Consider the following 24,551-nt stretch of genomic DNA (forward strand, 5'->3'; position numbering starts at 1 on the left):
CACACTCATGGTGCCGTGTAGAGGTAGGGATGGTTATTATTTCCATTTTCTGAATAAGGAAACCACAGTCTGGAGAAGTGAAGTGAGATTTGCCCAAGGTCACACAGCTAGTCTTTGCAGGGTTAAGACCCCACCGAGCCCTCCTCCAGGTGTGGGCTTCTTGCCTCTAAAGAGACAGCAGGAGGCGTGGAGTTGATGGTGGCTCACTTAGCGATGGTGCGGAGCGGGCTGTGGGGCCGGCAGAAGTGGTACCCATGAGTGTGGAGCTGATGCTGCTTTCTTCCTGGGGGTTCAGGTGTGGCTTAGCAAACTGTTGCCCATAGCCATTTAGAATCCGTGAATAGAACCTTTAGGATGCTTCAGCTGCTCCAGCGTCAGACATAAAACCAACACTAAACTGAAGCCATCTGTGTTACAACCAGTAAAGCTGTTCCCATCCCCCTTCTCCCTCCCATCCAGTTGAACTCCTGACTCTCAAAAATGGCCCCAAGGCTTGGGCAGTGGTTTGAAGGAATTACTCCTGTTGGGACAAGACGTGGAGAAGAAGTTAAAAAAAAAAACCAAAAACCTGACTTCTTTCTAAATTAGAAGTATATTCTAAGCATGACTTTAGGGAACTTACAAGGCATGTGGTGAGTGTAAATGCCTGTTTCCCCAGGGAAGGTATATATTTTGGGTTGGAAATGCTTCTGTTGGCTTCTTTCACACTAACCAACTTTCACTGATAGCACCCCATGCCCTTCTCTTCTGGTAAACATCTTAGGTCACAGCAGCAACAATTTCAGATATTTTGCAAGTAGAGTGTATTGGTTTCCCAGGGCTGCCTTAACTAATTGCTACAAACCCGGTGACTCAGTAGGAATTTATTTTTTCACAGTTCAGGAGTCTGAAAGTCTAAAGTCAGGGCATGTCCCTGCTCCCTCTGACAGCTCTAGGCAAGCTCCTTCCCTGTGACTTCCAGCTTCTGCCGGCTCCTGATCATCCCTCATGCTCCTTGGTTTGTAGCTGCATCATCCCCACCCGCCATTTCTGTGTGGCCTTTTCTGTGTCTTATAAGGATGCTGTCACTGGGTTTAGGGCCTCTAATCTAGTATGACCTCATTTTAACTGATTATTTCTGCAGCAATTCTATTTTCAAATAAGGCCATGGGGACTTCCCTGATGGTCCAGTGGTTAAGAAAATGTCTTCCAATGAAGGGAACGTGGGTTCGATCCCTGGTTGGGGAACTAAGATCCCGCATGCCACGGGGCAACTAAGCCCGAACGCCACAACTACTGAGCCCATGTGCTGCAGCTACAGAAGCCCGCAGGCCACAGCAGGGACGCAGCCCGGCCAAAATTAAAAAAACACAAACAAAAACGAAATAAGGCCACATTCTGAGGTTCAGCCCACAACATGGAGAAATCAAAAAAGAAGGTCTGCCCAGGTGGCCCTACTGCAGACAAGAGTCTGAACACATATCTGGGTGAAAGAACTGTCCCTGTTGATAGATGGTCAGTAGACAGAACTTCTGGGGGTCTCAGGCCATGTGCCCTCCCGTTAGAAAACTTTGAACAGCTCTTCTCGTGTCCAGTCACTCTCTGGGTTGGGTTAACCCAAAGTCACCCTCTGGCTTTCTGGGTCTGACTAGCCAGGATTCCTGGTCTTTCCTCATACTGCCTCTGAGCACTGACTTTACATTTGAGTGATTTAACGGCCTCGCAGGAAGGACCAGAAGATCATCAGCTTGCCACCTGCTCCCCAGTGTGCACACACGGCACTGCTTTCCCACACTGACCTGTCTCGTATCGTCCCTCTTGGTCACACCCCTTCGTTGGATTGTGAACCACAAGCGGCCAAGGCACTTAGTTCTGAGAGTCACGTAGAGGCCACGTCACCAAAGGAGCAGTTGGGCTGAACAGGGTCTCTCCTCTCAGGTCTGCTTTGAGGAGTGGGTTATTTGAGTCCCACACAGGTAGGATTCTTGGTCAGTCCTACTCTGGGCCCCATCCCCTCCCGCTGTCTCTCTCAGTCACTGGGCTTTACCTGCTGTGGCCTTTCTGCCCCTCACCCATGATGACCTTGTTCCCCCCTGGGGCCTCTGCAGCATAATAACTTCCTTCTTTTGAAACTTTCTGTGTCTGGTTCCTGATCACTCAGTCTCTCAGCTGAGATGGTACCTCCTCCAAGAGGCCTTCCTTGACCACCCCCACCCCCCCAGTTTTATGTCTCCATATCACCTTGTTCTTTCTTCACACAGCCTGGCATTTTCAGATTTTTGTTTGTTTGTTTATTTGTTGATTCTGTCTTCTGCCCTTGTCTGTGATGACAGAGACCTTGTCTTCTGGTTCACTGCTATATCCTAGAGCCAAGACCAGTGTCAGGGACATCGTGGGTGCTTAGTGAAGAGTCTTTGGGCCATCTTCAGTAACTCAATACTTTCTTTTTAGGATTTCAAGTCACAGAGAGACAACCACATGGAGTATGTAGACAACTGCATGGTGCTACATGGAGCATCAGCTGATCAGGATTCAGAAACATTCTGTTCTGCTCAACATTCTGTCCCTCTTGAGCAGCGTCCCCTGCACAGCGCAGTCCCAGGCAGGATTGTAGGCAACCTGATTGGCTAAAATGTTTGTCATGCAGCTGGTGGAAGAGCTGCTTGTCTTGCTGTGTCTCCACTGTCCTGCTGCTGCCTTGTCTAGTCTTTTCTGTGTTCACTCAAAGCTCCATCTCAAAAATTTGTCAAGAGAACAAGGAAGGAAGATTCCCTATACAAGAAATTGAAATAAGCAGTGAAGGTGACTCTGATATCAACCTATAAGTTTGACAACTGTGATGAAACTGGCTAGTTATAAGTCACACACTATCCAAGCTCATGTAATAAGAAATAACCTGGTAGTCCTAAATCTATTAAAGAAACTGAATTTTTAGTGTAAACTTTCCCTTATGAAAACTCTAGATTTTAGGAAAAAACCTAAGAGAAAATCTTTGTGGCCTTAGGAGTTCTCAGATCCAGCACCAAAAATACAATCAATAAAAGAAAAACTGATAAATTGGATAAACTGATAAATATTAAAATGAAAAACTTTTGCTCTGAGAAACATCCAGTTAAGAATGAAAAGACATGATACAGAAAAGAAAATATTTGCATATGATACGAATGAACTTATTTACAAAACAGAGACAGACTCATAGAAAACAAATTTATGGTTACCAAAGGGGAAGTGGGGAGAGGGATAAATTAGCAATTTGGGATTAGCAGATGCAAACTACTATATATAAAATAGATAAACAATAATGTCCTACCTGTAAAGCATAGGGAACTATTTTCAATATCTTGTAACAAACCATAATGGAAAGAAACATGGAAAAGCATATATCTATATATGTATACCTGAATCACTTAAACCAGAAACTAACAACATTGTAAATCAACTGCTGTTGCTACTGCTAAGTCGCTTCAGTCGTGTCTGACTCTGTGCGACCCCATAGATGGCAGCCCACCAGGCTCCCCCGTTCCTGGGATTCTCCAGGCAAGAACACTAGAGTGGGTTGCCATTTCCTTCTCCAATGCATGAAAGTGAAAAGTGAAAGTGAAGTTGCTCAGTCATGTCCGACTCTTTGCAACCCCATGGACTGCAGCCCACCAGGCTCCTCCATCCATGGGATTCTCCAAGCAAGAATAAATCAACTACACGTCAATTAAAATTTTTTGAAAATTTCAATTTGCATAACTGACAAAGATTTGTATTCAGAATATACAGAGAACTCTCAAAAATCATCAATAAGAAAACAAAGAGATCAATTTTTAAAAAGTTGGGCAAGTGATTTGAACACACTTCACACATCACCAAAAAAGACATACATATGACCATTAAGCCCACAAAAAATTGCTCAATATCATTAATTATTGGAGATATGAGATATCTCTACACTTCTATTGTCATGGCTAAAATAAAAGAAACCCAAACTGACAATACTAAGTTTTGATGAGGATGTGGAGTGATTGGAACTCTTTTATGTTACTAGTGGGAATACAAAATGGTACAGCCACTTTGGAAAATAGTTTCTCCATTTCTTATATAAACATACAGTTAGTTACCACATGAACCAGCAATACATGTCCTATTTACTCAAGAAAATTGAAAACACATTTGCATGAAAACTGTTACGCAGATGTTTCTAGCAGCTTTATTCATAACTGTAAAAAAACTGGAAAAACCCACATGTTCTCTCTCTTTTTTTTAAAGAAGTTATTTATTTGGCTGTGGTGGGTCTTAGTTGCAGCACGCGGGATCTTCAGTCTTTGGTGAGGCATGCGGGATCTTTGGTTGTGGCATTCCAGTTCTTAGTTGCGGCACTTGGGGTCTAGTTCCTTGACCAGGGATCGAACCCAAGCCCCCTGTATGAGAGTTTGGAGTCTTAGCCATTGTACCACCAGGGAAGTCCACCACGTGTTCTTTAACAGGTGGATGAGTAAACAAACTTTGGTCATCTCTAGTGGAATACTACTCAGCAACAAAAAGGAGCAAGCTAATGATGTAGCTGGGTTGCACGGGGGAGCAGAGGCTCAGGTAAGCTGGCCTTTGGATACAGCTGAATTAAACCGGTCATCCTTTGATCATGGCATCGTCATCATGCTTTTCTCACAGTCCATCACTGATGCTAATGGCATGGCTCCAGATAGAAATCTGTGGCACCAAAGGGCTCCACTATCCTGTACTGAGTGTTCTGTTCTCAGATACTGGCCAGGAGTCTGGGAGTGGTAAACTAGGAACTAGTGCTAAGAAGCTGCTGCTGCTGCTGCTAAGTCGCTTCAGTCGTGTCCAACTCTGTGCGACCCCATAGACGGCAGCCCACCAGGCTCCCCCCAGAGGGTAACCCAAACCTCACAGCTTCTGGGAAGCTTTGTTTTTGTTCCACAGAGATAGGTGCTCATCCCACCTGTCCTTGGACTGTGTTTCCTTCTCTCTGTGTGTACTGGAGGTAGGGTGACTTAATGGTAACTGTATAGGTTTTAGTGTTAGAGAGGCTTTGGTTTAAATCCTGGCCCCAAAGCAGTGATCTTGGACAAGTAATTTAATCGCTTTTGGTCTCAGTTTTTTAATTTCTGAAATAGGGACAAAACTAGTACTTATCTCATGGGGTGGCTGAAGACTTAAATGATAAAAAGCATGTTTAGTGTGAAGCCTAGAGCCCAACATGTAAGCATGCACTAAATGGTAGATATTATTATAGTTGTCTTGTTAATAGTACTTATCGCATTATAGCATGATGATCTGTTTACATGCTTGTCTTCTTTTCTAGACTTGTTGAGGACAGGAGCTGTATTTTGTTGATTTTTGTACCTGCAGGGGCTAGCCCAGTGCCTGTGGGTAAAAAGTGCTCACTGAATGTCAAGTGAATAGATGGATTGTTTAGTTAGTAGTTAGCGGAAGGCAATGGCACCCCACTCCAGTACTCTTGCCTGGAAAATCCCATGGACAGAGGAGCCTGGAAGGCTGCAGTCCATGGGGTCACTAGGAGTCGGGCACAACTGAGCGACTTCACTTTCACTTTTCACTTTCATGCATTGGAGAAGGAAATGGCAACCCACTCCACTGTTCTTGCCTGGAGAATCCCAGGGACGGCGGAGCCTGGTGGGCTGCTGTCTACGGGGTCGCACAGAGTCAGACACGACTGAAGCGACTTAGCATGCGTGCATGCAAGGGAGGGGATACTGAAAGCCTTTCTGTCCATTACCATCACCATTATCAGAAAGCCCATGAAGTAATTGTTATCTCATGGAGCTTGAAGGCATAAGCTTCACTCTGGCCTTCCTTTTTTCACAGCTTCCTTCAAGTCGGGTCCTGAGATGGGCTGTGGTTGCCTGCTGTCAGACTCAACTCAGCAGCTTGAAACCCCCTGGGGCTCCTGTCTAGCTGCTTCAAGCATCAGCTGCCTTTGTTCCCTTCAGCCCAGACTCACATCCCTTTACTTAGATAGGGAGCGGGCTGGAGGCAGGAATCACGCGGGTTTGTGTCTTCAGTTACAGCGGTGATGTGGGGGGCTTGATCCCTTTTCTGAATGGACTACCAGCCTCTTTGGGGAGCTTATATATGTTGTATCAACAGTAATGGGGTTCTAACGCCATCCAGAGATTTTTAGTTGACTAGATGAAATCTGATGAATTGTCTTTATAATTAGGTACATAATGAGTGGAATGCTTGTTTATGTCAGCCTGCTGGGATCTAGGAGGGCGATCTTCAGGCTCTGCCCTTGGTTCTGCTCAGTTTGCATTTATATCTGGGGATATAGATGTAGATGTTGAGCACATTATGTTCATTAACATTTGTAGTTTGGAGACATATCTCAACACATTGGACCAATAGGGAGGAGTTAAAAGGGATAAATGTCAGTTACCGCTTTTAGGGACCAATAATCCAATAATGGGTGTGTGGAATGAAGTGGGTTTAGTTTAACTGAAGCACATAAAAAAGACCTGGGCTGTTACGTAACGCAAGTTCAGTATGAAACCAGGCATATGATGTGTCTACAAAAAGGCTAATGCTATCAGGTCACGTTAACAGAGGTACAGTTTACAGAACAGAGGAGGTGAGTGGTGCTTTTACTCTCTGAGCCAACTGACCTCACCTTGAGTATGGTGTTTAGTTCTGACAGTCATGTTTTAGTAAAGACGTTTACAACTGTAATGTGACTGAAGGACAATCAGAAGGGTGAGATAATTTAGTGCCAGTTAACATAACGGCTGCCCACTCCAGTATCCTAGCATGAAGAATTCCATGGACTGTATAGCCCATGGGATCACAAAGAATCAGACACGACTGAGTGACTTAAAAAAAAAAACATATATATATATATATATATATATATATATATATATAATGGTTGGAGAGATTTAGCCTGAAGAAGGATTTGCTGGGTTCACCATAGCTGTCAATACTGATAGGAATTCCTTGTGGAAGAGGGACTCAGTGATCCTCTGTGTCTCTAAAGCAGTGCATTACAATAGAACCTTCTGTGATGATGGAAATGTGTTATATCTATGCTGTTTAATAGCTACTAGAAAGATGTGATTTTAAGCAATTAGAATGTGGGAACTGAATTTTAAATTTAATTTTAACTAATTAAAATTAAAATAGCCAAATGTGGCTACCATATTGGACAACATGCAGCTCAGAGGAGAAATAAAAGAATAGAACAGAGGTTAGCAAGTTTTTTTCATTAAAGAGCAAGATAGTAACTATTTTGAGCTTTGCTGCCCATATGGTTTCTGTTGCAGCTACTCAACTCAGCCATTGTGGTGCAAGAAAATAGACCATGTATAAAAGAATGCATGTGTCCATGTTCCAATGAAACTTTATCGATGGACACTGAAATTTGAAATGATCTAATTTTAATGTGTCACAAAATATTATTCTTTTAATTTTTTCTGTTATTCTAAAGATGTAAAAACCATTCTTAGCACACAGGTTGTGCAGAAATGAGTGGCCAGCTAGATTTGACCTGTGGGCTGTGGTTTGCTCACACTGGCTTAGCATGTGGGTGTAAACCTTAGGGAGTTATATGTGAGTTCAGTTAAGGAAGATAATGATTAATTAGAGGTAGCCAGGGATAGAAGGAGCATCTTCAGTAACTGGTGAGTTTCTTGTTACTAAAGCTTCAGGTATCAGCTGGATAATGAACTATCTGGCAAGGGATGATACAGAAATGTGTCTCTCTAATATTACTTACACTAGAATTCTCCCCTAATTCTGTAGGAGTATTAAAATCAGAGTGACATGTGACTGAGCTAAAATCATACCTGCTTTTTTAAGGGAAACAAGTCATTTTCCCTCACTCGGTACTTGCTCTCAACCCCTGCTGCTGGAACAGGGACTATTTTGGACAGGGGCACTAGCTTCACCATTTCAGCAATTCTCCCGAGTGTTCAGGGACCCCTGGGATATGCCTTCCTGGGGGAGTTGGTTTGTCCATTTGTGTGCAGCCCAGGACAGGTCCTGAGACCCTTGCACCCTAGGAGAGGACACCCTACTGGCTGTACACACCTTTGTTCTGTTATTGAGTCCCTGGTGACACCTGGGGGACAAAGTGGTGGGGGTTAGGAAGCGTCCCTTCTAGCTAGTTCTTTCTGTGGCTGGGTCATGCCTCACTCTGTGACTGGAGAAGGGCACCTCTAATATTTTCCCCTCCAGACAGATAGGGAAACCATTGCTTTCTGGGGACCTCTGAGCTTCTGTCCAGAATGACCTTGAGAACTCAAGTCCAATGGAGTAAGCTTGACACCTTGATTGTCCAGGAGCTGATCATCCAGCCTTTGAATGACTAAAGATTCAATTGTTCCTAGTATTGTCAACTCTGCTTTCTTAATTTTCTCTTCTCCCTTTTGCCTGACTTCTATCCATTAAACTTCTAATCAGCATCTCTGCCAGAATAAACAAAAGTAAAAAATAAACAACTTTTTCCTTCAGGAGAAAATGGAAAGTGCTGGTTTCAAGTTTTAACTTTGTGAGTGTGTGTACCTTTATCCAAAGCCCAGCCTGCTCTCACTGTAACAAAGTTTTCTCTACATTTTTATGAAGCACTGGAAACTTAAAAAAACCTTTATTTGGGGGATTTAAAAAATTCAGATAGTTGACATACAACATTGAATACATCTAAGGTGTACAGTGTATGGATTTGGTATATTTATGTTACAATATGCTTGCCCCTTTCACCTTAACTAACACCTCTAGCCCATCACAGTTACCATTTTTTCTAGTACTTGAAACAATTAAGATCTAGTCTCTTAGCAAGTATAATGTTTATAATAGAATTTTGTTTTCTGTTACCACTGTACAGTGTATTAGGTCTCCAGGACTTATTTATCTGCTATTTTAAATATGTACCCTTAAACAACATCCTTCTCATTCCCCATGTAGGGGATTTTCAGGCATATACAATGTAGACAGGAGAGTACAGTCAACCCCAAGTGCCCCTCACCAGCTTTGACAGTGATTCCTGGCCAGTGTTGTGTCACTGGCACCCCTCTCCTGCCTCCTGAGTTATTTTGGACCACATCTATAGGAAGCTTTCCACTTGGTGAACTGACTCATCTTTGTACTAACATCTTGACTCTGTGTTTTCCATTTCAGATAATTGCCTTTGATGAATTAAGAACGGATTTTAAGAGCCCCATCGACCAGTGCAACCCTCTTCACGCGGTGAGTTGTGGGTGACTGGAAGGGTGGTGTCCTTCCAGGCCACCCAGGGCCTGTGAAGGAGGGTAAGGTTTTGATGAGTAGGGTGAGTGAAGCACATACTTGGCCCTGGCTGCACCTCCATGTCTGGTTCAGGGTGGTAGTCCCTGAGGCTGCAGAGGTCTCAACTTATCCTGAAAAGTCAAGTATAGCAGTCCCAGTACCTGGGTGGGAAAGCTCTGTGTGCCGTGGCTGTGGATTCCTCGTGGCCCCGTGTTAGTGGGTCTTGAGCAGGGAGAGCGGCTCCAGGCTGTCCATCACATTGGTGGATGTGGGAGCATCACTGTGGTCATCCCCACTCTGTACTTTGCCAGGTTTCTCAGAGGGAAACTTGCAGGGGGTTAACATGCACAGCTCATTTCACTGTATCCATCACCCAGGGAGCATTCATCTTGGGAGGCTGTCTGGGTTTGAGGTCGGTTCGCTTTCCCCTGGGAACCTGATGTAGTCCAGTTGTCTGGCCCTGGTTCAGAATATGAGAAACCCCCTGCCCCTGCTGCTCCCTGAGTCCTCCTGCTCTGTCTGGCTTGTCAGGCCATGACCACTGCTTCCACGTGCCTGGAATGGATGTAGGAAGAAGCCTCGACACGAGCAGAGGAAAAGGACCTCGTGTCTGCAGAGTCGGGTGGATGCTGGCTATCCACTCCTTGGCTCAGTGCAGCCCACGTCCCAGAGCCAGGCACCAGCCAGGCCTGTACAGAGCCTTTTCCAGACTCTTCTGGACCAGAACTCAAAGGATGGAGCTCATAGTTCATGCAGGTCTGTCTCTCAGTCTAATAAGCTCAGTGAGCCTGCATTGTGTTGAACTTCCCTCCAGGCCCTGGTTTCCAGGACTAAGGCAAGTTTTTGTTTGAATAGTTCTATTGATAGTTTCAGTTAAAAGTTGTAGAGTGAATGCCAGGATTTACTAGTGTGACTATACATATATACACACACACACACATATATAGTATATATCTGTGTGAATATTAGTATTAACCTGGAAGGCTTTAGTGGCATCATTTAGTGACATAATTCTCTAGTGATAGGGACAAAGAGGTCTGTTCTCCTTAGCTGTGGGCCCCCTGAAGAGAGTTGTATTCTTCGGGAGGTACTAAAAGACCAAGGGAACAGGCTTTGGTGTCCACTTGTAAAGTACAGGGTTATTATTGGATTATTATTTAACAGTTATTACTGTTAAATTTTGGGTGGGTTTTATTACATTCCAACAATACAAGAGAAGACTCTACATATGGACATCACCAGATGGCCAATACTGAAATCAGATTGATTATATTCTTTGCAGCCAATGATGGAGAAGCTCTATACAGTCAGCAGAAACAAGACCCGGAGCTGACTGTGGCTTAGATCATGAACTCCTTATTGCCAAATTCAGACTTAAATTGAAGAAAGTAGGGAAAACCACTAGACCATTCAGATATGACCTAAATAAAATTCCTTACGATTATACAGTGGAAGTGAGAAATAGATTCAAGGGATTAAACCTGATAGACAGAGTGCCTAAAGAACTATGGATGGAGGTTTGTGACATTGTACAGGAGGCAATGATTAAGACCATCCCCAAGAAAAAGAAATGCAAAAAGGCAAAATAGTTGTCTGAGGAGGTCTTACAAATAGCTTTGAAAAGAAGAGAAGCAAAAGGCAAAGGAGAAAAGGAAAGATATACCCATCTGAATGCAGAGTTCCAAAGAAGAGCAAGGAGAGATAAGAAAGCCTTCCTCAGTGATCCATGCAAAGAAATAGAGGAAAACCATAGAATGGGAAAGACTAGAGATCTCTTCAAGAAAATTAGAGATACCAAGGGAACATTTCATGCAAAGATAGGCACAATAAAGGACAGAAAATGTGTGAACCTAACAGAAGCAGAAGATATTAAGAAGAGGTGGCAAGAAGACACAGATGAATTATACAAAAAAGATCTTTGTGACCCAGATAATCACAATGGTGTGATCGCTCACCTAGAGCCAGACATCCTGGAATGTGAAGTCAAGTGGGCCTTAGGAAGCATCACTATGAACTAAGCTAGTGGAGGTGATGGAATTCCAGTTGAGCTATTTCAAATCCTAAAAGATGATGCTGTGAAAGTGCTGCACTCAATAGGCTAGCAAATTTGAAAAACTCAGCAGTAGCCATAGGACTGGAAAAGGTCAGTTTTCATTCCAATCCCAAAGAAAGGCAATGCCAAAGAATGTTCAAACTACTGCACAATTGCATTCATCTCACATGCTAGCAAAATAATGCTCAAAATTCTCCAAGCCAGGCTTCAGCAGTATGTGAACCATGAACTTTCAGATGTTCAAGCTGGATTTAGAAAATCCAGAGGAACCAGAGATCAAATTGCCAACATCAGTGGGATCTTCGAAAAGCAAGAAAGTTCCAGAAAAACATCTACTTCTGCTTTATTGACTACGCCAAAGCCTTTGACTGTGTGGATCACAACAAACTGTGGAAAATTCTTCAAGAGATGGGAATACCAGGCCACCTTCCCTGCCTCCTGATAAATCTGTATGCAGGTCAAGAAGCAACAGTTAGAACTGGACTTGGAACGACAGACTGGTTCCAAATTGGGAAAGGAATACGTCAAGGCTGTATATTGTCACCCTGCTTATTTAACTTATATGCAGAGTACATCATGAGAAATACTGGACTAGATGAAGCACAAGCTGAAATCACAAGATTCCAGATCACAAGCACAAGATTGCAGGGTGAAATATCAATAACCTCAGATATGCAGATAACACCACCCTTACGGCAGAAAGTGAAGAACTAAAGAGCCTCTTGATGAAAGTGAAAGAGGAGAGTGAAAAAGCTGGGGAAAAAACTCAACATTCAGAAAACTAAGATCATGGCATCTGGTCCCATCATTTCATGGCAAATAGATGGGGAAACAGTGGAAACAGTGACAGACTTTACCCTTTTGGGCTCCAAAATCACTGCAGATGGTGACTGCAGCCATGATTAAAACATGCTTGCTCTTTGGATGAAGAGTTATGACCAACCTAGACAGTATATTAAAAAGCAGAGACATTAATTTGCCAACAAAGGTCCATCTAGGCAAAGTTATGGTTTCTCCAGTAGTCATGTATGGATGTGAGAGTTGGACTATAAAGAAAGCTCAGCACCGAGGAATTGATGCTTTTGAACTGTGGTGTTGGAGAAGATTCTTGAGAGTCCCTTGGACTGCAAGGAGATCCAACCAGTCCATCCTAAAGGAAATCAGTCCTGAATATTCATTGGAAGGACTCATGTTGAAGCTGAAGCTGAAACTCCAATACTTGGGCCACCTGATGCAAAGAACTGACTCATCTGAAAAGACCCTGATGCTGGGAAAGATTGAAGGCGAGAGGAGAAGGGGATGACAGAAGATGAGATAGTTGGATGGCATCACTGACTCAATGGACACGAGTTTGAGTAAACTCCGGGAGTTGGTGATGCACAGGGAGGCCTGGTGTGCTGCAGTCCATGGGGTCGCAGATTCTGACATGACTGAGCAACTGAACTGAACCGAACTGAAGAAACTATATATATATATATATTCAGTGGTGATTTAGTTGCTAAGTCATGTCCAACTCTTGTGACCCCATGGACTGGGGCCCACCAGGCTCTTCTGTCCATGGGATTCTCCAGGCAAGAATACTGGAGTAGGTTGCCATTTCCTTCTCCAAGGATTATTCTTGTGTTTCCTACATTGCAGGCAGATTCCTTACTGCTGAGCCACCAGGGAAGCCCCATATAGACACACACACACACACACACACACACATATAAAACCTAAAATTCTCATAACTCTGTGAGACAGGCCTCATTTGCCCAATTTAGACTCTTATCCAAGGACTCAAAGTTCATGCGCAGTGAAGTCAGAATTGGAACCCAGGTCTGCTTGTGTTCTTACCACTTACTCTATGTTGTAGAAAAAGAGATAGATCTGATTCTTTAAACACCTGTTTTTATAATCCCTTGATTCTGTGAAACAGAGCCTACCCTTTCTAAGTCAACCGTGTGAAGCAGAGTTTTGTGGCAAGTTGGAAGAATCCCTAAGATCTACTTTAAAACTGACCTGTCTTGTGAAACTTGTCATTATTTAAAATTCATTTTGTTTCCATCTGCCAGCCTCACCACCCCCCAGGGGTAACTTGGCTCCTCCAGACCTGAAAGGGTTGCACCTCGGGCCTCCTTTCACTCTGGATGTTTTTGTGGTTGGCACCAGCATCGCACACCTGGCCCATCAATATCGACCAGGTGCACAGAGCTGCTCTAGGCTGAGAGGGTGCTTCTGTTTGGAATGTCAGGGAGTCAAGAGCCTGTTTTGCTTCCTTCTGGTGGCTTGGGCTCAAATGAGAAAGTGGCTCACTTAGAATACCCAGAGTTCCTTGTGTCCTGCCCCTCAAATCCAATCATGTGAATTCAACACCAAGGTGCAAGAGGGTTGATGAAACCAGGAGACAGGTTCGTGATGCCCGTTTCCATCTTACCTTGACAGTTTTCTTAGTTCGGGCAGAACAAAGAAAATTAGGACCAGTGTATGTCCAATGGGAAGCTTCTGCACAAGGTCAGTGCAAGGACAGAACCTGCACACAGTAGGTGCTTAATAACTTTGTTGCTGAAAGAATGAATGACTGTTAAAGGGTGAGGTTGCATAGCAGAGAAGCTGAACCTCAACTTTTTATTCCTATGATGAAAGCCACACTTGTTCACAGATATAGAAAACAAATTTATGCTTACCAGGGGTGGGAAAGAGGGGGGATAAATTAGGAGGTTGGGATCAACATAAATACACTACTGTGTATAAAATAGGCTTCCCTGATAGCTCAGTTGGTAAAGAATCCACCTGCAATGCAGGAGACCCCAGTTCGATTCCTGGGTTGGGAAGATCCCCTGGAAAAGGGAAAGGCTACCCATTCCAATATTCTGGCCTGGAGAATTCCATGGACTATATAGTCCATGGGGTCACAAAGAGTCGGACACGACTGAGCGACTTTCACGTTCATATATAAAAGATAACTATTAGGACCTACTGTATAGCACAGGGGACTCAATATTTGTAGTAATGTGGGAAAAGAATCTTAAAAAGACTGGATATATGTATGTATGTAACTGATTCCCTTTATTGTACACCTGAAGCTGACATAGCATTGTAAATCAACTATACTCCAATAAAAGTTTAAAAAAATAAAGCCACACATCTAATCAGTCAATGAATTAATTAAGGAGTCTGGGTCTCAAAGGCCAGACATCTTATAGACAAACTAAAGCCCTTAGCTTTGTAAAGGACTCCTGTCTGATACTTTTTAAAGCCCTAATGCAAGAGTATTAGGCACATTCCCCCTGGATTTTATGATGTTACTCCCTGGCAGGAACTTAAACTTTGGATGCCTAATTTAACTCATCCTTAAGCTCTCTGGGCCCCCATAGAGCCTCTGCAGCAGCATCTCAGGCTCAGGTGGCTTGACAAAGCTGCTTCACTGGTTGCTAACTGTAGTCCTGGACAAATTTGTGCAAACAGCTGCTGATTGGTGTGGAGTATTTCTAAATGAACACACATGTCTTCTCGAGATCCAGGAGGAGCCTCATTATCATCATGTCTACCGCAACCAAATTGCCTTGGTAATGAAGCACCAGGAGATGCCACAGCTGTGTTCAGGGTGGTTTCAGAGATCGCGAAAGTCACTGCAGGAAAGGGGAGGCAACGTTCAGTGTGTGAGCCTAGCATCATCACCTGCCCACCCCTGGGGCATTTTTCCATGGCAGTGAGCCAAACTCTAGAGACGGCCATCTTGAAAATTCTTAGCCCGGGGGCACTGCTGGTGTCTAATGAGTGGGAAGATTGCTTCCTCTAAATACAGTCACTTTAGAAAAATAAAGTCAAGGGCAGAGAGCTTCCCCATCTTATTCACTAATCAGGCACATATGCTCTTGGAGACTTGAATGGGAAGCCCTCCAGGGGGTCTGACTCCAGGCTTCAGGACATTCATGAGCACGTGGTCCCTATTCTTTAGTTTGATTGTCTTACAGGGACATGGAGGTTGTAGGAAAAAGAAATAAAGAAACCTGTGCTGGGCTGAAAAGAAAGCTGAACCCCATGCTGTTTGCTGGGGAAGTTGGGTTAAGAGCAAATAATTGTGACAAGATCAGTAGAGAAAAGCTTGAAACTCTTATTTCTTTCAGTTTTATTAAGATATAATGGGCAATAGCAGTATATTTAGTTTCAGGTGTATGGCATAATGACTTGACTTGCAAATGTTGCAAAATAATTGGTTAACATTGCAAAATAAATGGTTAGCATCTATCATGTCGTATAGACATGAAAGAAAAATATTTTCCTTGTGATGAAATTTTGGGGATTTATTCACTTAGCAACTTTCAAATATGCCACATAGCATCTTAGCTATACTTGTTATGTTATACATTACACCCCATTATTTGCCTTATAACTGGAAGATTTTAACTTGTGATCGCCGTCAAATCCCCTCTCTACCTCTGGTAACTGCAAATCTGATCTCTCTTTCTGTGAGTTCGTCTTGTTCTTATTGTTTTGTTTTTGGATTACACAAATAAATGAGACCACACAGTATTTGTCTTTCTCTGATGTTTCATTTAGCATAGTGCCCTTGAGGTCTGTCTATGTTGTCACAAATGGCAAGGTTTCCTTTTTATGGCCGAATAATATCCCATTGTTTATGTATATACAACTGATTTATCCATTCATCTGTCAATGGACACTTAGGTTATTTCTATGTCTTGGCTACTCTAAAAAAGCTGTTATGAACATAATGGTGCAGATATTTCTTCAGTATAGTAATTTTGTTTCCTTTGGATATATCCAGAAATGGAATGCTGGATCATGTGGTACTTCTATTTTTAATTTTTTGAGGAACCTCCATACTGTTTTCCATAGTGACTGTACCAATTTACACTCCCACCAACAGTGTAGGAGGGTTCATTTTTTTCCTCACAGCCTCACCAGCACTTGGTATCACTTGTCTTTTTGATGCTAGTCATTCTAACGGATGTGAGGTGATATCTCATTTTGGTTTTAATTTGGATTTTCCTGGTGATTAGTGAGATTGAGCACCTTTTCATGTGCCTGGTGGCCATCTGTATGTCTTTGGAAAACTGTTCAGATCCTCTGCCCATTTTTAATTGGTTTATTTGTGTGTTTTTGTTTTTTTTTTGCTCTTGAGTTATATGAGCTGAAATTCTTCTTAGCAAAAGGTCGGAGCTTGAAGGTCATGGCTGGGAAGGGTCTGTGGTGGACTCTGCCTCCTCCACTAGGGGCTGAATGAGGGGTTTCTCCTGTTTTTCCAGCAGAAGACTTAACCTCCCCTCTCTTTTCTTTCTTGTGCCTCCTGATAGAGGGAACGGCTGAGGAACATTGAGCGAATATGCTTCCTTCTGCGAAAGGTCAGTGCAAGTGCCCCATGCCAAAGGGTGGATGATCACATGGTCACGGGTGGTCACACAGTGAAAGGGACTGGTGAGGCTGAACGCCTGCTTCGATCCCTGTCTCCCCACGAAGGCAAATGATGGTGGGGGAGAAGGAGGTGGGAGCAAGTGAGTTCTTTGGAAACCTCCAGAGACAAGAGGCACTAATTAAAAGGGGTGGCCATCAATCAAAGTGTCAGGACAGCACTGGATATTTGCAAGTGCCCTCTGGTTGGATTTTGAGGTTCTTTATCTTTGCTTGATGATGGATGGCCTTTACAGCTGATAACTGCTTCACAGCCTTTGTTCCTGTCTGATGCTGGGCTCAGAAATGCTCCCGCCTGGCTCAGCCAAGTTTTTAACTGGTTGTTGGGTTTCATTTGAGGTTTCAACCTGCCACTCAGCTTTGCAGTTTGATTGACAGCATCATCAGGAGTGTTGGAGGGGTGGGATGGGAGATATTATTAAAGGGGGAGCCAGACATTCAGAGAGTTTCTCTGAATGAATGGTCAGTAGGTCACAGCTGCCCTCAGCGCATTCAGAAAGCACACGTGTGCACGCATATTCATGTATGCATGTACAGCTTAAGCTTAGTATTTAGCAGGGCTCTATGATGTAGCTGGGAGACCCCTGTGACAGAGATCAGTCTGCCACTCTCCAGTAAGGAAAGCATGTACTTTTTGTAGCAAAGTGTGGAGAATAGCAACTTGCATGTAAAACTAAGTGTCCATTACCTTGAGCCAAGGGACATCCCTGATGTCTGTTCAGAGTGGATGGGCTACAGGCTGTAGGAAAGCCACCCGTCCACCCAAAAGGAGTTTTTGAGCTTTATGTGAATAGGAGAGAAATCAAATGCCATGCCAACATTGATGGAAGGGAAACAATTTTGCAAGCTTTTGATTTTTTCCCCTATATTTCAATAATGATGCCTTTCATTGGGAGAGAGAGCTTAATCAAGAAGTCAGTTATTTTTCTAGCTAATTACTTGTCCTTTACTGTTTTTCAAGAAACTCAGTATGTCAGGGTTCCGCATCTGCTATGACAGAGCAGGGAAGTAAGCTCAGATAATGAAAATACTAGTGATCCAAGGAATAAAGAATGATTAAGAAAATAACATATGACATTTGGTGTTAAGGGGCTTCCCCGATGGCTCAGTGGGTAAAGAATCCACCTGCCAATGCAGGAGACACAGGAGATATGGATTTGATCCTTGGCTTGGGAAGATCCCCTGGAGGAGGAAATGGCAACCCACTCCAATACTCTTGCCTAAAAAATCCCATGGACAGAGGAGGCTGGCTGACTACAGTCCAAAGGGTCCAAAGAATTGGACACGACTGAGCACACGTGCATGCATTTGGTTTTAAGGGTGATTCATGAATTTGTAGATTATTTTCACAGAGAATGTCTTAGACACCAATAATCCTCTCCAGCTGTCACTTCCATAGTCTCCAGTTTATTTTTTAAGGCTGATACCCAAGGTCTTTCAACTCCAAGTCCCCCCCCCGCCACCCTTTTAAAATGTACCATCCTGAATTCTCTGGCAGAGCAGTAACCTCAATCAGTCACGTTTGAGCCTTGCTCACTTTTTTGTGTTGCTTGACCGTTGACTCTAGCCAGACAGCAGGCAGTAGCCTGTGGCTGCCTCTGCCAAGGTCCTATCTTCCGGCCCTGTGCTCTACAGCCAACCGTTACTCACCTATTTCATGCTTGGTTGTTTGTATCTGTTAATCCCATGCACCTAATTTGTCCTTCCCCTCCTTCCTCTCTCCTTGGGAAACCATACATTTGTTTTCCATGTTTGTGAATCTGTTTCTGTTTTGTATATAGGTTCATTTGTCTTATTTTTTAGATTCTATGTAGAAGCCATATCATACAGTATTTTTCTTTCTCTGACTTACTCAACTAAAGTATAATATTTTCTAGGTCTATCCATGTTGCTGCAAATGGCAATCTTTCATTTTTTATGACCAATTAATATTCCATTGTATACATATATATATACCATATCTTCCTAAGCCAGTTGTTTATCGATAGGCACTTAGGTTGCCTCCATGTCTTGGCTATTATAAATAGTGCTGTGAACATTAGGGTACCTGTATCATTTTGAATTCGAGTTTTCATTTTTCCTAGGAGTTGGGTTGCTGGATCACATGATAGCTCTATTTTTAGTTTTTTAAGGAACCTCCATACTGTTGTCCATTGTGGCTGCACCAATTTACATATTCCCACCAACAGTGTAGGAAGATTCCCTTTTCTTCCTTTTACCATCTCCAGCATTTATTACTTACAGACTTTTTAATGATAACTTTTCTAACAGGTATGCGGTGATAACTCATTGTGGCTTCTTTTAGAGAAATTGTATTTAAAAATAGTTTATATTGGCATGTAGTTGATTTGGGGGGCTTCCCAGGTAGCTCAGTGGTAAAGAATCCACCTGCCAGTGCAGAAGATGCAGGAGACGTGGGTTCAGACCTTGAGTTGGAAAGATTCCCTGGAGGAGGAAATGGCAATCTACTCCAGTATTCTTGCCTGGGAAATCCCATGGACAGAGGAGCCTGGTGGGCTACAGTCCATAGTGTCACAAACAGTCAGGCACAACTGAGCAGGCATGCTCAGTAAACAGTTGATTTATAATGTATTAGTTTCCGGTATACAACAGAGTGATTCAGTTATATATATATAACTGAATATACTGAATGTACATGTATCTATTCTTTTTCAAGCTATTTTCCCATTTAGATTATTACGGAATATTGAGTAGCGTTCCCTGTGCTATATAGTAGGCCCTTGTTGGTTATCTATTTTAAATACTGTAGCATATATATGTTAATCCCAAGCTCCTAATTTATTCCTTCCCCCTTTCCCCTTTGGTAACCATAAATTTGTTTTCTAAATCTGTTTTCTGAGACTTAGAAAGTTCATTTGTATCATTTTTTTAGATTCCACATATAAATTATATCATATGATATTTGTCTTTATCTCTCTGAGTTACTTCACTTAGTATGATAATCTCTAGGTCCATCCATGTGCTGCAAATAACATTATTTCATCCTTTTTTATGGCTGAGTAATATTCCATGGTGTGTATATATATATATATACACACACACACACACACACACACACACCTTCTTTGTATATCCTTTCCTCTGTCAGTGGGCATTTAGGTTGCTTCTGTGTCTTGGTCATTGTAAATAGTGCTGCAGAGAGCATTGGGGTGCATGTATCTTTTCAAAGTATGGTTTTCTCCAGAGATATGCCCAAGGGTGGGATTGCTGGATCATATGGTAACTCTATTTTTAGTTTTTTAAGGAACTTCCTTACTGTTCTCCATAGTGACTATACCAATTTACATTCCCACCAAACAGGGTAGGAAAGTTCTGTTTTTGATGATGGTTAACCTGACAGATGCAAGGTGATATCTCATTGTGTCTTTGATTGCATTTCTCTAATAATTAGCGATGTTGAACACTTTTTCATGTTCCTGTTGGCTATCTGTATGTCTTCTTTGGAAGAATGCCTATTTCGGTCTTCTGCCCATTTTTAAACTTTTTTTTTTTTTTGCTACTGCGTAGTGTGAGCTGTTTGTATATTCTGGACATTAATCCCTTGTAGTTCATATCATTTGCCCATATTTCCTCCCATTCCATAGGTCGTCTTTTCATTTTGTTGCTGGTTTCCTTTGCTGTGCAAAAGCTCTGAAGCTTGTTTAGATCCTGTAATAGTCTTTTCATTTCTTCGTTTCAGCAGTGTCCATGACAGAGCACAAAACTTAAATCTTACCACATTTGCTACTTACATCAGGTTTGTATTTTAAAATCGAATTTAACTCTTTACTGTATTCATTATTGACACAGAAAGTCTCTAAGCTCCAAGTTCTATCCCCTTCCTTTCCTCTGTGTTTCTGTCCTCTCCCCTCTTTGTAGTCTATATTTAACCTTACAAATAAATTCTCTCTACCTGTTCTGGACAGGCACTGGGCACATGATGTAGGGCGGTGGCAAAGTGTGCAGGCTTCTGATACTTCCCGCCTGTGCCCGGATTCTCTGTGTCACCCCCAGTGTGACTCTGAAGTGGGGGTGATAAGTTCATCACCCTCCTCATGGAGTTGTGAGAATTAAATGAGATGATACATGTGCGTCTAGCTCATAAATACTCAGCACATACTAAATGTTACTCTTATTATCCTGACCCTTAGCTGCTGCCTAAAACTTCTTATAACATCCCCAAGCATGCCCACGGTGCTGAAGTAACCCAGGACTGGCCACAGCCCCTCACATTTTGTAGGGGTGAGGGTCACTTGCCATTTAAGCGGAGTCACGGGGCAAGAAGGCCTGCCTCCTCCCTCCTATTCTGATTGGGCTTCCAAGTTCAGATTCCCCAGCTGTGAGCACATGCTGGGGGAGGTGGGGAGGGTGAATGGGTTTCTTTAGCACCACCACCTTCTGGGAACTGTACCTTCCAAGAAATTTCTTGGAACTCGTCTCTTAAGTACCCCGGACTGTGATGTATCTCAGCAGTTGATTGTTGTTAAACCACCTCCTCAGCTTTCTCGGGAGAAAGGAAGGAATTTTCAGAGTGGATCCATTTTTAGCTCTATAATTATCAGAAACTGTGTTCTTTGGGTAATTGTCTGAACTGCAGGATTCTTGTGTCAATTTGTGCTTATGATTCATCTTCTCGTGCCAAGAGCCACTTGCCCTCCCCACCAGGTGTGCAGTCCCTCTGAGGGTCACTGTCAAGTGTAGAGAGCCGGGTGGAATATGGAGAGCAGAGGTTGGTTAGATGGCTCTTCTCAGGAAGGGTTCTCGTGTGGAGGAGATTGACTAGGGGCCTCCTGTTGCATCTCCAAGTTCAGGGACTGGTTAGAGGAAATGAACTTAAATGAGAGCCTGAGAGTGGCATAGAATGAAGAGAAACTTCGTTCATAAGCAGCTGTCATCTAACCTTGGGGTTGTTCATCTCAGGGACTAAGAAATGTTCACCTCCCTCAGATGAAGTTAGCCTGATGTCTGAGATGGTTTTGAGTTAGACTGAACCTGCCTGAGAGGCTTTGGGATGTCCCTTTGGTTTGACAAACCTTTGATTCTCCGTTTCACACCCCTGATTTCCCCAAGACTGTGTCTAGTCTCTCTGCAGGTTTTCTGACTGTGGTGGATGTGAAAAGCTCTCACAGATGGATAATTTTACTCTTTCCATTGAGCAGTCACAGTGGGATGTGAACAGAGGATAAGTGGGGCGGGGGGGTTGGGAGTAGGTGGGGGTGTTGAGTTCACTGCTACTACTGCTGCTGCTAAGTCACTTCAGTCGTGTCTGACTCTGTGCAACCCCATAGACTGCAGCCCACTAGGCTCCTCTGTCCCTGGGATTCCAGGCAAGAATACTGGAGTGGGTTGCCATTTCCTTCTCCAATGCATGAAAGTGAAAAGTGAAAGTGAAGTCGCTCAGTCATGCCCGACTCTTAGCGACCCCATGGACTGGAGCCTACCAGGCTCCTCTGTCCATGGGATTTTCCAGGCAAGAGTACTGGAGTGGGGTGCCATTGCCTTCTCTGGTTCAGTTCATTGGGGAAGTATAACCAGTCTGGTGCAGGGGGCCAGGTGCTCCAAGTTTAATTCTGGAAAGAACAAAGTGGTGGTAAGGCCCCAAGTGTAACAACTGATGACCACTTGGGCCCCTCCCTGTTCCATGCTTGTCAGAACCACACCTCTGTCTTAGGGAGGGCATCATGGTGTGACCTGAAGCCGAATGGTGTGAACCTGGGTTCACTGCAGAAATTCTTCCACGTGGTGCTGAATGCAGGATCTTGGAGGAGTTGGGAAATTAATATGACACTTCTGTAGTCCAAAGTCAGTTTGTTAAGTAGGAGGATTCCATTATTGTTCCAAATTCTTTATCCTCCCCCATATTCAAGTCTGGCTCTATAATTGGCAGGGCCCAGGAAAAATGAAAATTTAGGGATCCATGACAAAAATTTATTAGTAATCTTACACAGCTGACAGCAGAGCGTTCAGCCAAAGGTGGGGCCCTCCTGAGGGTAGGGCCCAGGTGCATCTGCATGGGTGGCACGTCCTGAAGCTGGCCCTGCCTGCGTCCTTTGCAGATGATTTTGCAGTTCTTCCTGCTGGAAGCAGAGTAGATTTCCCCTCCCTGCTGATGTGGGGTTCAGCCATGTGACGGGATGTGTCCACTGGAATGAGAGAGGACTTGTGAGTGTGTACTGAGACATTAAGAGTAACTGGACATTTCTTCTTCCTTTCTTGCACTTCTAACATCACCAAGGCCAGCCCACTGGTGCAAGGAGCATGGGATGAATGAGATACAGCTTTGAGCCTACCTGTAGCCCAGAGCCAAACCAACTAGGTGATGTGACACCCAGTCAACCTTTAGATGCATGAACAAATATAAATGTTGTTTTAAGCCACTGAATTTTGGAGTGATTTGTTATGCAGCATTATTATGACAATAGCTAGCTGATACTACTATAAGCATGTCCCATTTTTATAAGGTGGTGGGGGGGAATCTTTTTATTTTTTAAGAGATTTCATTCTGTGGCAGAGATCAGCCATTTGCTGACTCTACAAATTTATAAATAGACACTTTCAAACTCTGTCCCAATTTCTTTGACCTAAGAGGAGGCTACTAAATGCGTTTATATACCAGAACTTGGAGAAAGACTCATGTCACTTTGGAGCACAAAATTTGTCATTCATTAACTATGTGGAAGAAGGGCAAAGGTGATGCCTTTTCTGTAATCACTGGCACTCCCTGCCACAAGGGATTCGCTTGATTTCCAGTCTTTTTAGCTGTTAATGTATTTCTTCCTGCAGGGCTCTGGAGGGAATGGTGTATTTTCATGGAGAGACATACTACTGAGAAAAGGGATGCAGAAACTCAGAGGCAGATGAGTGGAATGCCTTGGAGAGACCATCCTTGGCTCAGACGTTTTCCAGATGAGAATTCTCTGTGGCTTGGGGAATGTCCAAGGCGTGACAACACTGCTTACCTTTCTTGAATGACTACTGTGTGCCTTTAAAAGGATTGACTCTCTTAATCCTCACAACAATTCTATGAAGTAGCCACGATTAACAGCCCCAGTTAACAGGTGAGAAAATCAGGCTCAGAGAGTTTCAGTACATGTTTCCTGGAGTGTTTTAGGTCATAAGTTGGTAGAACTGGGATTTGAAGGCAAGTCTGTTTGGACACAGTCCACAGTTTCAGTCTCCACACTGAAGGAGGAATTGTCAGTTCTCTTTGAAACACACTCCTTAAGGACCACCACTACAGCAATACTGCTCAGCTATTTTAAAGGGAAGATACAAATACCAAAGCTCCAGAGGGCCTCAGGGACCCTATCATATGCTTAGCTCACCGTGATGGGGCCAAGCGGATCTCTTTAAGGCTCTTTTCTAATTCTATTTAATTTCTTGGTGGGATTGTTCACCCCTGGAGGGAATGTTTGAAGAAAAGTAAAAATATCCTGGAACAGAACTTGCAACTAGTTCAGAAACTGTGTCTCATGTATAATTTATTTTCAGATGCCTTCTGTGGCAGACTCCTTGTTAGTCAAAGGGAAAGGGGGAACATTTTACTCACTGTGTAGATAATGGTGCTGTCACAGGGTTGCTGAACCAGAAGCTGGAGGAAGAGCTCTGTCCTCATTTCACTCCACTCCCAAGCCCGCAGCTGGAGAAACCAAGGACTTCACGACAGCTGCCTTACACACTCTTGTTGTTCAGTTGCTAAGTTGTGTCTGCCTCTTTGCAACCTCATGGACCGCAGCACACCAGGCTTCCCACATGGGCCCTGTCTTCTCACTCTAATCTGGAGGAGCTGGTTGGCCCTGTCCTTATTAGGTCTCCATTGCCACGATGATAGCTGCTCACGTCAACCATGATTTATATTTTT

General features: G+C 43.4%; 1 protein-coding gene across 38 annotated transcripts in view; it reads left to right on the forward strand.

Annotated features, from left to right (window-relative positions):
- Positions 1-24,551, forward strand: part of CNIH3 (cornichon family AMPA receptor auxiliary protein 3) — a 157,373-nt gene that overhangs the window by 66,764 nt on the left and 66,058 nt on the right. For 26 of the 38 annotated variants that reach the window (XM_024976475.2, XM_024976476.2, XM_059875526.1 and 23 more), the window contains 2 exons: positions 9,118-9,186; positions 16,576-16,623. In XM_024976475.2, the coding sequence (XP_024832243.1) occupies positions 9,118-9,186; positions 16,576-16,623 (117 nt within the window). Of the gene's footprint in view, positions 1-9,117; positions 9,187-16,575; positions 16,624-23,473; positions 23,749-24,551 lie in introns of those variants that run through there. The other 12 variants (XM_059875522.1, XM_024976483.2, XM_059875523.1 and 9 more) reach the window with 3 other exon arrangements.

This window comes from Bos taurus, chromosome 16 (assembly GCF_002263795.3).
Source record: "Bos taurus isolate L1 Dominette 01449 registration number 42190680 breed Hereford chromosome 16, ARS-UCD2.0, whole genome shotgun sequence".
In the NCBI taxonomy this organism is placed as follows: domain Eukaryota; kingdom Metazoa; phylum Chordata; class Mammalia; order Artiodactyla; family Bovidae; genus Bos; species Bos taurus.